This window comes from Rhinolophus sinicus, linkage group LG02, assembly GCF_036562045.2.
Source record: "Rhinolophus sinicus isolate RSC01 linkage group LG02, ASM3656204v1, whole genome shotgun sequence".
In the NCBI taxonomy this organism is placed as follows: Eukaryota; Metazoa; Chordata; class Mammalia; order Chiroptera; family Rhinolophidae; genus Rhinolophus; species Rhinolophus sinicus.
This window is the reverse complement of record NC_133752.1, coordinates 10650130-10663500: the sequence shown is the minus strand read 5'-3', so window position 1 is coordinate 10663500 and position 13371 is coordinate 10650130. Positions and strand designations below refer to the sequence as shown.

The 13371-nt window shown below is 42.1% G+C and overlaps 1 protein-coding gene across 2 annotated transcripts in view; it reads left to right on the top strand.

Moving 5' to 3' along the window:
* Positions 1–11271, top strand: part of QDPR (quinoid dihydropteridine reductase) — a 49252-nt gene extending 37981 nt beyond the window's left edge. For both annotated transcript variants that reach the window (XM_074321676.1, XM_019744440.2), the window contains exons 3-7: positions 1660–1756; positions 3881–4021; positions 7712–7820; positions 8944–9027; positions 10615–11271. In XM_074321676.1, the coding sequence (XP_074177777.1) occupies positions 1660–1756; positions 3881–4021; positions 7712–7820; positions 8944–9027; positions 10615–10720 (537 nt within the window). In that variant the 3' untranslated portion in view covers positions 10721–11271. The remainder of the gene's footprint in view (positions 1–1659; positions 1757–3880; positions 4022–7711; positions 7821–8943; positions 9028–10614) is intronic.
* The last annotated feature ends 2100 nt before the right edge of the window (positions 11272–13371 follow it).

Sequence of the window (13371 nt, the reverse complement as noted above, 5' to 3'; positions counted from 1 at the left end):
ACAACGAAGATAAATTACCCATAATACATGTCTAGTTTGCTGACTGTTCACATTTTGTCCCATTTTCTTGTCTTTTCTATGCATGCTATATGTTACTCGCTTTACACGTTAAGATCATTGTGTATTTTATATTTTAGGGTCAGCTTTTTAAAAATTTAAATAAAATCAATTTTTATTTAATTTAAATACTACTTCAGATCACTTAAAAAAAACAGCTTCCATGTCAACATGTAATTTTTAATTTTATGGACTGGCCACAATTTTTTAGTTTCCACATATTATACATTTAACTTTTTAAACTATTTTGCAGTTTTTCTTTTTTTTTACCATTATGTAGAATACTGTGGCAAATGTCTTTATCTCCATCTCTGATTATTTATTTAGAATACATTCTAAAAGAGGCCCCTTGGACAGGAAATTCACTGGTGAACAGTGAAGAGACCAAGAAGTGAGAAAGGCAGTAAATCTAGAGAAAACTGTTTGGCAGAGAGCAAAATTTAAGGGGGAGGAATTTAAAAATGCATAAATATTGTGAAAAACAAGTCAAACAGGTGCATTGCTGCTGCGGGCTCCATGCTTCCCTAAAAAGTAGAGCATGCAGGGCTTGTGTATACATATAGATGTCAAGGGAGATGATCCAACTTCCCGCAGGCATCTGGGATCTCAGCTCTTGGCTGAGGACACGTCTTAAGAATGAAGGGAGTGGGCAGCTGGCAACCAGGATAAGTCAGGATTAGGTGAGATTAATGAGGCCAAGGGAAGTGCAGGAATTTCTTGAAAGCTTTAGGAGTAAAGTGTAGGGGGAGGAAAGACTGGTTTCTATGGCTAAAGCATTCTCTTTGAAAGTAATTTGAGGCCTCAGAAATTGCTGGGGAAAGAGGTCAGGTACTGGAATCTTGCTGCTGAGAGAGACACATTATCTTGTGATAAGTCTGAAGACTCATCATAAGGAAGCAATCGGAGGCATCATCTCAGCCATTCCAGAGAAATATGGAAAAGGGTCGTGGTTGATGACAAGAATCTCCTGTCTCGCCAGATTTTTGTTTTAATAAATTATAACAAAAGGACATGTGTATACTTGTATTTTCAACTTTAAAAATTTCAATCAAACAGAAATAGATTAGTAAAATGAGCCCTATGTGCTCAGTATTTACCAACATTTTGCCATTGACTATATTTTTAAAAAAAAATAATTCCTCTTTGGCATTTTCTCTTGGAGTTGCAGTTAAAGGGATTTTTGTGTTGGGGGAAAGTAGAATTATCTCAGGTTATGATTCTGTGATTTGCAAAGAAAGGCAGGAAAGAAATATCCCAGAAGGTTAGCTGCAGACATTGGAGCTTTAGGTGATTTAAAAAAAATCTTTTCCTACTTTATTAATTGTTTTATTCCCGGAATGCTTATGTCCCCACCCTTTAGAATGTTCTAAAGAAGATTGTAGGTTGCTTTATAAAAATCACATTGAAATGTAGTTGGGCTTCACTATCCAAAATGCTTGGTATATGTTAGTTCTACATCTAGTTTTCAAAGTGTTAATTGCCAAGTACTATTAATTGTCTTAAAAGGAAGTAAAAAAAAAATAAACCAAGGTATCTGTAAAGAAGTCAGCCTGTTTAGGTTTACTTGACAACTTATGCATATTTTTGTCCCTTTGGTTTAAGGTGACTGCTGAGGTCGGAAAGCTCTTGGGTGAAGAGAAGGTGGACGCCATCCTTTGTGTGGCTGGAGGATGGGCCGGAGGCAATGCCAAGTCCAAGTGTGAGTCCTTTTCTGAATTAATCATTCATTCTGCTCTGCTCTTTGTCCAGTGGGCATGGATTGGGTCTGTACCATGTGCCGGGCCAGGTGTCTTCCCACGTGTCTCCCAGAATCTTGATAGTAACTATGAGGAAGGGATGAGCAACCCATTTTACAGATGAAGAAAAAACTTCCCATACAAGGGGTTACGGGAGGGGCACACTGAGTTTGAAGTTTAAAGTAGAGGCAGAATGAAATCAGCATTGTTCCTGCCCCAATCTTACAGGGCTTATTACTGGGAACTGCGGAGTGTGTATGAAATGGAAAGATTCTGAAGGTCAAAAGGACTCAAAATTGAGCTTTGTTTTTTCCTTTTTGTTAAAGCTGAATACGTTTTCCAACTTTTTATTATGAGCATTTTCAAACATACAGAAAAGTTGAAAGAAGAGTTCAGTGAACACCCCATTCCCTCCATTTAGATTCAGTAATCGTTAATGTTTCCTCTGTTTGCATTTTCTGGCTTTCCTGTGAGTGTGTGTGTACTTTTTGCATTTTTTTGTTCAGCACTTGAAAGTAAGTTGGCACTTTAATGTATTTCAGCATCATCCCCCAGGAATAAGCCCATTCTCCTACATTCCCATAATACCATTATCATACCTAAAAAAATTAACAGTACTTCTGTAAGATTAATAGTATCCAATCCATATTCAGATTCCTCAGTTTATCTCCTATCTTTTATTGTTGTTTCTTTTTTTTTTTCCCCCTGAACATATTCCAGTCAGGGCTTATGTACTGCATTTTGTTGTTGTTTTTAGTCTCTTAATCTAGTTTTTTTTTTTCCCCTATGTTAAACTTGGTGAGTCAGGGCAGTTTTCATATAGAAAGTCCTGTATATGGATTTGTCTAACCATTTATGTAAGTTATCATTTACCTTGTTCCTCCTTTCTGGGTATTTCCTTTGAGCTGGGATTTAGGTTTAGGGACTTGCTTAGATTCAGGTTGACTATTTTGGAGGCGAGACTTCTTCCTGAGTTATGTGGACTTCATATTACTCATGGAGGGACTCTCACCATGTCAGATCGACCTCTCCATCCGTAGCGATGCCACATTGGATGCTCGGTTAATGTGGTAGCCAATAGACTTCCATTGGAAAGCTGCATTTTTCTGTCTGCAATTAGTAAGGGACCTGTGGGAAGGTACTTTGGCATCATGTGTGACTATCCTGTTCCCAAACACCTCGAGAATCCTAAATTCCTAAAACCTAATGATTTTAAGTATCCATTGATAATCCCGGCCTAAAACAGTTATCCCAATCGGGTTTGGAAATGGTAGTTTTCTAGTACTATCATTCCTTCTACATTTATTAGTCAAAGCTGTTTAAAAGGAATTGATTTTCTGTGAACCACATTTAAATGTGAAACTGGTATTTTGTGGGGCGATCAGGTTGGTGAAACCCCCTGATAGCCTCTTGTGTATTTTGGGAACAAGAAGTGATAAATCTGGGTCCATTGAGTTTTTTTTAGCAGGGAAATGCAATACCTTGGTTATGACTCCGTGAAGACCCCTCCTGTATCAGGAGGATTTTCTTTCTGGATCATGAGTACAGCCTTGTAAGCGGGGGCAGGGAACAGCTGCCCAGCTCGGAATGTGACTTATGTTACCACCTGTTCCTCTTTACATCTCTAGCAAGGCCAGAGAGTTAAATTAAGTGTGAAATGGCTGTTATCTCAGCTTTCTTTTAACGAGTCTTAAAAGTGGCATTACATTTTCAGCCATAAAAAATGTGGGTCTGTATAAAAGTACTCTATGTCCATGTGGTAATGGTTCATCAGATTCTTATCACGGGTAAAACCTGACTTAGACGTAGGTTCTTTTTACAAATCTAATGCCCTTTATAAAGTAGAACAATCTCAGAATTAAAGCCAGTCCCACATATCTGTTAACGGTCCTCATTTAATAGCTAACATTTTACCTGTTTACAGATGAGGAAGGCCTGTGCTGCTTGTACTAGACCTTGTTGTGGTCAGGGGCCAGGAGAGCGGGAGTGGCTGTCAGTGCCTTGGGTGTCAGGTGCCATGAGTTGCGCTCACCTTTCAATTTCTTTGCTGCAAATGCTGAGCTGACATACTGTTGTTTTCACTTCAGCTCTCTTTAAAAACTGTGACCTGATGTGGAAGCAGAGCATGTGGACGTCGACCATCTCCAGCCACCTGGCCACCAAGCACCTCAAGGAAGGAGGCCTCCTGACTTTGGCCGGTGCCAAGGCTGCCCTAGATGGGACTCCTGGTAAGACTTCATTTCCCGATCTGTGAAATGGGCATGCTCATACTTGCTCACTGGGGCTGCTGGGTACTTCCATGAGATGAGGAATATTGAAGCCCTTTACCCTCTGAAGTGCTTTTTGTGGGTGCATTTTGCTTCCTTTAGGCCTGAAACTTTTTAGAGGGAGGACTCCTGATTCTTTCATCTGCATTGTCATCATGTTCGTGGTTAAGGAAGCTGTAATCTGGCTTATTCACCTAATACCCACTCGGAATGAATGGTGTAGCAGCTATTCATTAGTCAGTAAACATGGATTATCATCAACATACTGTGTCCATGGGTCCCAGGGAAGCGGCTCGGCAGCTGAAAATAGTGTGGGCTGTACAATAAGAGAGTCTGGGCATAGATTCTTCACCCTAGGTTTGTGGCCTTGAATGAATTATTTATCTGTTTGACCACATTTCTGCTATATTCTCCTTAATTGTAAATAGTGACAGTAGCATCTCCCTTGAAGAGTAGCTTTACAGTAAAGCATCACAGGTACTGAGAGTAGATATAAAGTGCCCAGCACATGGTGAGTCTTCCAAGAAGTCACTTCATTTCACATGTATTGTCATTGAATCCTGGGGTCTATGTCGGTAGTATCTTCTTCAATTTACAGGTAGGAAAACCAAAACTTAGAGAGATTCGGTCACTTGTCTCAGTTTCTACAGTGACTCCGTTGCAAACTTCCTTTGAACCAAAACCCTGATCAGTTCTAAATTATGCGCTTTTTCCATTATATCGTCCAGATACAAGTTTCCTTTGTATTTTTTTACTTTCTCTATTAGTTTGCTAGGGCTGCCATGACAAAGGACCACTGGGTGGCTTAATCAACAGAAATATATTTTCTCACAACTCTAGAGGCTGGAAATCCAAGGTCATGGTGTTAGCAGGGTTGCTTCCTCCTGAGGCCTCTCTCCTTGGCTTGTAGATGACCATCTTCTCCCCGTGTCCTCACGTGGTCATTCCTCTAGGGATGTCTATGTCCTGATCTCCTATTATAAGGACACCAGTCAGACTAGGTTAGGATCCATCCTAATGACCTGGTTTTAATGGAATTATGTCTTGAAAGACCCCATCTCCAAATCCAGTCACATTCTGAGGTACAGGGAGGCGTTAGGACTTCAACGTATGAATTTGGGGGAGGGGACACAATTCAACCCATGATACTCCCTCTCGTATAAGGGTAAAGGAATTTTAGGGGTTGGGGTGTACCGCCCAGAGGCAGAAAGTGTCTACCTCCACTGCCTAAGTTAAACACTTTAAAAAAAAACAAGGGAGCTGTTTTTGAACCTTGTGAGTCAAGTGATAGAGACCTTGAGCACCTTTTTCAATATTAATGTAACTCACTGAACTGTGTGGCTCCTACAAATCAATAGTTTTGTGCCATTCATTTTCTTACTACGTTTCTCAGAGCATATGATCTTACAAGTCATGGCTATTGCAATCATTAAAGCTGTGTAAATGTCTGGTTGATATCTGATTTTTATTAAAGGTGACATAGAGCAGAGGCACTAGAAAGTAAAGAGAGAAATGAGTAATAGCTTGACATTTAAAAAAGAAAACCCTAGGACTGAAAGACTAATTTTTCTAAAGGACAAAACAGCCTCCTACTTTCCTTGGCTTGTAAATATCCTTTTTTTTATAGTTTTGGATACTGGTTAAGACTACAGGTTCTGGAACTATACACATTGGTTTTCTATTGTGGTTTTGCCACTTAATCACCATGCAATATTTGGCAAGTTACTTAATCTCTCTGAGCCTCAGTTTTGTCATCTGTAAAATGGGGATAAGTAATAAAAAATACCTCCTTTACATGGTGATTGTGACTTGTAAACAATTTAATAGATATAAATGGCTTAAGTATGTCAGGGAGTCAATAGTAAATGTGAACTATTATTATTATTTACTCTGGGTTTGTTTTGGCTCAGCTAGCCCTGCTTTTGATCTTAATAAGTATGTTCATCTTTAAGCTCTGAGATATCATTAAATGTATTTGAGTCATGAAATCTTTCAACTTTGATTCAGAACCCAGAAAAAATCTGGGGAAATCTACATATAATTTGAAAGTAAATGACGAAGAGACTTAGTGGTCCATCTAACCCAAGAAGAGTTGTTGAAAAATGAAGTGTTTTTTCTCTTGGGGAGATACTGAGAAAACCCCCATCCCTGTATTTCCAAGGCTGTATTTGTAGCTTCTTTACTATATTAAAACAATAGTGATCACTTTCGTTTTGCTGTGTTTAGAAATCAGTCTTGAGGGACTACAGTGATCATTTTATAATTAGGAGGAAAATATTTATCATCTTAATGAAATTTCTTTTTTCATATCTTGCAAGTGATCCCCTTACCTGTGTTGTGTAGAATTCTGTAAAATTAAACCATTAGGGTTGCTGGTTGTTTTCTTTCTTCATCAGAGTGCCCCCCACCCCGTCCCCCCGCCATTTTGCCCCCCCTCAGCCCAGACGCTGAATGGAATAAAGAGAGAACCCTGGGTGTTACTGGGGCTGGGGCTGGATGAATGAGATTCATACACTGGTTTCTGTTAATTCCTGCAGAGTTTGTTAGCCATCTTTATACCACTGTTGGCCTCCTGCCCCTGATTAAACAGAGAACCCGGGGATGGTGAAATATTCTGCTGTGCTTCGAAATACCTTTTTGAGATCTTGACCCTGTTTTGTAATTCAAGGTTGCTGTTGAAGCTGTTTAGTGATTGGTTCCTCAGCTGGGCTGTGGTCCCCACCTCCCCCCGGACCTTTGATGCCTCCTCAGATGTTATACTTTCAACAGAATGCATGCTGGGAGTTTTTAAAGACCTCTGGAAGAAGTAGTGGTTTTTCTGAAGGAGGGCAGGTGTTTACAGCAATTCCTGTTCTTCTTTGTGGCCTTTAGTGAACATGCAGCTGAGTGCTGTGGGGAATGTAGAGAGGAGAGACCCCACTCCTGCCACATGCCTGTGGGGCAGGCAGAAGGCTAATAAAAAGCATGCCTTGCTTCAGTCAGCAAATATTCACTGATTAGTGGGAGCAAAGGCAGACTAATAGGCAGCAGGTATAGATACATCGAAATTGCTCAAATGGTATACTTGACACGGGGGGTTGGACTAGAGAGCATATTACTTCTATTAATTTGATGAGAAACATTTATTGAGTACCTACCCTGTGCAGCACCCAGAATTAAGTACTTTATCCCCATTTTGCAGATGGGGTAACTGAGGATTAGAAGGGTTTTGAGAAGTTGCCCAGGATTGCTTTACCGGTAAGTGGAAGGAAGAGCAGGGATTTGAACCAGTGCAGCCTGACTCCAAAGCCTATGCTCCAAATGACAGCTCGATTTTGCTCACAAGCAGTTATTGGTCCAGGGGTTCTTACCTGGCCTTTCTCCCCTTGGTCGGCCTTGATGCAAGTGTGTGTCAGTCTGGGCACGTAACTCACCGTGTTTGGGCCTCGGTTTCCTCAGCAGTAAAAATAGGCTCTACCTCATGGCTTTTGCGATAAACTTTAAGTGCCAGGGGAACATTAGGCATACTCGAAATGTTTATGTCCCTTCCACTCTCTCCATAGATGCCCATCCTTCTCTTCTTCCCGGCCTCCTCTGGACCCTGGCATGGTTGCCTTGGGACACACCAGTGGCGGCCAGTGGTCCCTGACCCATTTTCTCCCCATTTCCCAGGGATGATTGGCTACGGCATGGCCAAGGGCGCCGTCCATCAGCTTTGCCAGAGCCTCGCGGGGAAGAACAGTGGCATGCCGGCCAGGTCTGCGGCCATCGCCGTGCTCCCGTAAGTGGTTGGGGCGTCTCTGCCGTCCTCTGCCCCACTGCTGAGAGTTCACAGGTGTCCTAGAGTCAGTCGCTTTCCACCAGGGACCTATGTGTGTCGTCCCCTTGGCTCCTAAGATTCACCAAAGACCCTGAAGAGCTTTGTTCAGGTGTGGGAAGATCCTGGGCGGGCCAGAGTGGTGGACTGGCTGATGGGAGGGTCTGTGTTTCTTTCTTCTTTTCTTTCCTTCCCTCCATCTGTCCCTCTTTTCCTCCTTATTGAAAACAGCCTACACATTCTGTTTTAATATCTGTCATCTTTCATGTCATTATAAGGTCAGTGTGGAGGAGAGACTGTACTTAGTCTTTGTGTGGTTGGGGGAGTCTGAGGGAGAATATGGGACACAGTGGGTGACGGTCTTATTTGTGCTCAGGAAGAAGGTCCCCATGCAGCTGTTTTAGTTGAGGCAGCTGCTCTGGAGGCAGAGAGTTCCTTCTTACTGGAAGGATTCCGGCACCATCGGGCTTGTCTCTTGCCTACAGTCATATAAAGTAGGCATTGGGACCGCTAGGGGACTGGACTGCCTGGCTGTCTTTTGTCTGTGAGCTTCTGTGATCCTGTGACCTGTCCCACAGCTATTCTGAGTAATTCCCGAGGCCTGAATGGTCTTGGGAAAGGCATACATATCTGAATTCTGTGGTCTCTTGCTGAAAATCATAAGGTTTCATGGAAAACAGCCACAAAATGAAGGAGGAAGCTGTCTTTCCCCCATATTTAAAGGTTTATTATCATACACTTAAAAAATCCTGAGAAATGAGTCTGCCACATTTTAGGGAGTGAGTGAACATGTACACAGTAAAGCAGTTTACTTCAATAAAGGCGGTATCTTTTAAAAAGGCAAAATGCAGCTCTTTTCATTTCGTTCCTGTCTGCCTAGAGGGCGAGTCACAAAACACCTCGCTGAATCATGCTGGGCTGTGACCTCTGTAAGTGTGGGTGGCTTCCTGGCCTCTCTCTGATTATCTTCATGTGATGTCTCCATGTAAATGCTGCCACCCTGGTGCCAGAGGCTCTGAGCAGGCTGGGCATCCTGCGGTTGTGATAAAGGGGAGGCACAAATGACAAGCCTGTCTCTGCACCACAGGGTTACCCTGGATACTCCGATGAATAGGAAATCCATGCCCGAAGCCGACTTCAGCTCCTGGACGCCCCTCGAGTTCCTCGTCGAGTGAGTATCACGGTCGTAATGTCAGTGACGAGGCAGCGTCCAGCCCCCTTTCTCTGCCTCTTTTGGGCTAGAGGGCAAGCCCGTGTTCTTTGGGGGAGGGGTACCAAAAAACTTGTCCCAGGTCACACAGAGCCAGGATCTGACCCAGGCAGTGACTGCGGAGCATGTGCTGGCCTCTCTCTCCTCCTGTAGCATGTGTCATGCTTAATGCTGGAACGTGCAAAAAAGAAATTGGAAGTTGTGGTGGACACCAGGCTTTGAATTGTGTTTGCATTTGCAGTTTTTTAAAGGCCAGTACTCCCAATACCTGAGACACACTGACATAGGACCTGGGTTCCAGATGGAACATCTGAAGGTCATGTGTCTAGTCAGTGCCGACCTGCAGGGGGTGGGCTGGACAGCCATCTTTTGTTCCGGAAATCATGTCCATCCATTTGTGGTGTTTGAAAACTCACATGACAGGTTGGCATAAAGTTTGCTTTGCAGTGTCTGTGAGCACTTGACCTTCTTTGTCGTCCATGGCTAGAATGGCATTTTCTCTCCCCTACTCCAGACTGCTGACGAGGGAGCAGGAGAAGTAAGACAGTTTATAGCTTGCATAAGTAACATGCACCCCGACACACCCAGGCGTGACTGGTCTCCTGCAGAGCTGTCCCCCACGCTCTGCCCGGCCCCCAGAGATGGGGTCACATATTACAGTAGTTTCGGGAGTGTTAACAGTGCTTTGTATTTTGAGCCTGTGTAACTACTTCCCTTGGCTGGTTCAACCCTTAGAGTGAGAGCTCGACTGACTTGACAGTTAAACATTAACTCTCGTCCTGAAGGTTACAGATGGGCACTAAAGAATATCCCAGGAACTCTTTAGTGCTTCCTAGTTAAAGAAGGTTCAAAGTCCCAGCTGGGGGATTGTTAAAGGGGATGGCATATTCAACACCCAAAAGAAATGTTTGAAAAATTACCAGCTACTTGTCCAACCTTGTGAATTTCTTAGGATTTTTATATCTGTCTTCTTAGAGGAGGTCTTCTTGACTCCTTCAGGCAGGGTTAGTTGCCCTTTGCCACACAGTTCTTAATGCCTCCATTCCATCATTTAATGGGTTTTAGTGTAATAGTCTGTATATATATACACATACACACACACTTTTTTTTTTTTCATTTGCTTGGCCCAGCCATAGGTGCTGCATAAAAATTTGCTAAAACAAAATGAATTTTTTCTCCTTTTTTCTTTTAAATTTCTGGGAAGGTGATACAGCAAAGCATAAAGTATTGTGCACGTGCCTGTCTCTTTGAATGAACTAATTAAAGGCTTTTTTAATTACTTAAAATCGTATCACTGGGTTATAAAGGATTCCAACAGTACAGAAAAATACAACAATGAGCGTTAAAATCTCTCCAAATCCTGCCACTTAGTGATTACCGTGAGTGAAGTGCTGAAATCCCTGGGGAGCTGGGTATGTGCCATGATGCCCTAGTGGCTTTTTCACAGCTGCTGCCGTACCCCTCCAGCCCCCCAAGCCATTGATGTGACCATAAGCATGTGTCCAGATTTTTGCTTTTACAATGTAAAGCTTTTCTTCTTTGTTCTAGAACTTTCCACGACTGGATCATAGAGAAAAACCGACCAAGCTCAGGAAGCCTAATCCAGGTGGTAACCACAGAGGGAAAGACGGAGCTTACCCCAGCGTATTTTTAAGCTTCATTTCAGTGCCTGCGAAGGGGCTGCCTGAAAAGTCGTTACCTCCATGTAGCTGAGTCTGGCCCTATGTTTTCTGTAGCCCTGTTCGTGGTACCAGCTATTGAGACCTATATTTCTGTCACCTAATGTGCATTTGCTCTCCTAAGACAGTGTAAAATGTTCATGTGAAATAAAAACGTGTGGGTGAGGCTTCCGGTTAGTGCCATCAATCTGCGTTGACTGCCTAAGTTTTGGAGGACTGTGTCGGCGTCACGTTGCATTGCTTTTGAGACTGTGTGTCCCTGACAATGGCTGTTGGCTCACCTAGTTCAGAGATTTGTTAGTATCGGGGACCTTTGAGGGCCTGAGTTCTTTTTGAATGTTGTGTTTATGTCACAGATGTAGTTTCTGAAGCCTCAAATTACACTGCCTTGAAACTCCTTTGGTGGTGTAAGCAAAATCCAATGGACTCCGTTAAGGTATCTTTTTCCTGTGCAGTTGCCAAGTGTGCAAGAGAACCACTTGTGATATTTTTGGAGTTTATCTTCCAAATAAATGCACTTCATTTAGTGTGTTGTCTTTAATCAAAGTTCGTCTTCGACATAGATGAATGCACTAGAATCATGAGTCTAGTGTGGTGTTCACAAAAGGGAGTGGACTCAAACCCTAAAATATGTTTCTTCAACACGGTGACGTAGGCAGGATTCCCTCTTGGGCGCATCAGAACCTGAGAGTGGTGGGTTGACCCCGTGCGTTTAGAAGCAGCGCTCCATGTGACTGATAACAGGCTGTTCTGACTGAGAACTACTGATCTAATCCAACCCTTCATTTTACAGATGAGGAAATGGAGGCCCAGAGAGTCAGCTTAGCATCCTCACTGCCAGTAAGTGGCAGCAGGAAGCCCAGAAACCTGGGCACTATGCGGCTGCTGTTTATAAAGGCCTTTACCATGTGATTTCTTTTCTTTTGATTCTTAAAAAAAATTTTTTATTGAGATAAAATTCACATATGCATAATATAAAATTAACCATTTTACAGTGAAAAATTCAGGGCATTTAGTATGTTCACCATGTTCTGTAACCACCACCGCTGTCTAGTTCCAAAACATGCTCATCACCCCAAAATGAAGACCCACATGCAGGAAGCAGTTACTCCTTATTCCCTCCGCCTCCAGCCCCAGGCGACTGCCAGTCTGCTTCCTGTCTCCAAATTGTCCTGTTCTGGACATTTCATAGAAATAGAATCATGCACCATGTGGCCTTCGTGTCTGGCTTCTTTCACTTGGCATGTTTTCCAGGTTCATCCCTGTTGTAGCAGCTATTAGTATTTCATTTTTTCTTTTAAAGATTTTTTAAAAATATAGCTAACATACAACATTATATTGGTTTCAGGTGTACACCATAGTTATTCAACATTTATATAACTAAAGAAGTGATCACCGTGGTAAGTCCAGCAACTGTCTGACACCATACCATGCTGTCACAATATTATTGACTATATTCCCTATGCTGTATATTACATCCTCATGACTTGTTTTATACCTGGAAATTTGGACCATTTATTGCCTTCACACTTTTACCCCTTTTTAAATTTTTCAATTGCAGTTGACATGCAGTATTATATTGTTTTAATTTCAGGTGTACAGCATAGTGGTTAGACATTTGTATAATTTAAGAAGCGATCCCCCTGACTAGTACCCCCCTGGCAGTATACATAGTTATGATATTATTGACAATTAACCTATACTTTATATCCCTGTGACTATTTTATAACTAGCAATTTTTACTTCTTAATTCCTTTACCTTTTCACCCTGCCCCCAAGCCCCCATCTATCACCCCAATAAACCTAGTACCATCTGACACCATACATAGTTATTACAATCTTACTGACTCTAATCCTTATGCTATACCCTACATCCCCACGACTACTGTGTAACGAGCAATTTATAGTTCTTAATCCCTTCCCCTTTTTTCACCTACAGCTCAAACGCCCGTCCCATCTGGCAACCATCAAAATGTTCTCTGTATGAGTTTGTTTCTGTTTTGTTTGTTTATTTTGTTCTTAGATTCCACATATAAGGAAATCACATTGCATATCTATCTTTGTCTGGCATGCTCCACTCAGCACAATACCCTCCAGGTCCAGCCATGTCACTGCAGATGGCAAGAACCCATTCCCTTCCATCGCCGAGCAGTATTTCATTGTATAGATGCACCACCTACTCTTTATCCATTCATCCATTGATGGACATTCAGGCTGCCTCCATGTCTTGGCCACTGTAAACAGTGCTGCAATAAACATGAATGCACATGTCCCCTCGAAGTAGTAGTTCGGGTTTCTTTGGATAAACATCCTGAAGTGGGATCACTGGATCCTCTTTTGTCTCTTGTTATAGTTTTGTTTTACAGTCTATTTTGTCCAGTATAAGTATTGCTACGTCAGCTTTTTTGTTTCCATTTTCATGAAATATCTTTTTCCCATCCCTTTCAGTCTGTGTGCCTTTCGATCGGAAGTGAGTCTCTTGCAGGCAGCATATGTAAGCGTCTTATTTTCTTACCATTCAACCACCCTGTCTTCTGATTGGAGCATTTAATCCATTTACACTTAAAGTAATTATTGATAAATATATAGTTCTTCCCATTTTATTCATATTTTTTATCTTTTCTTT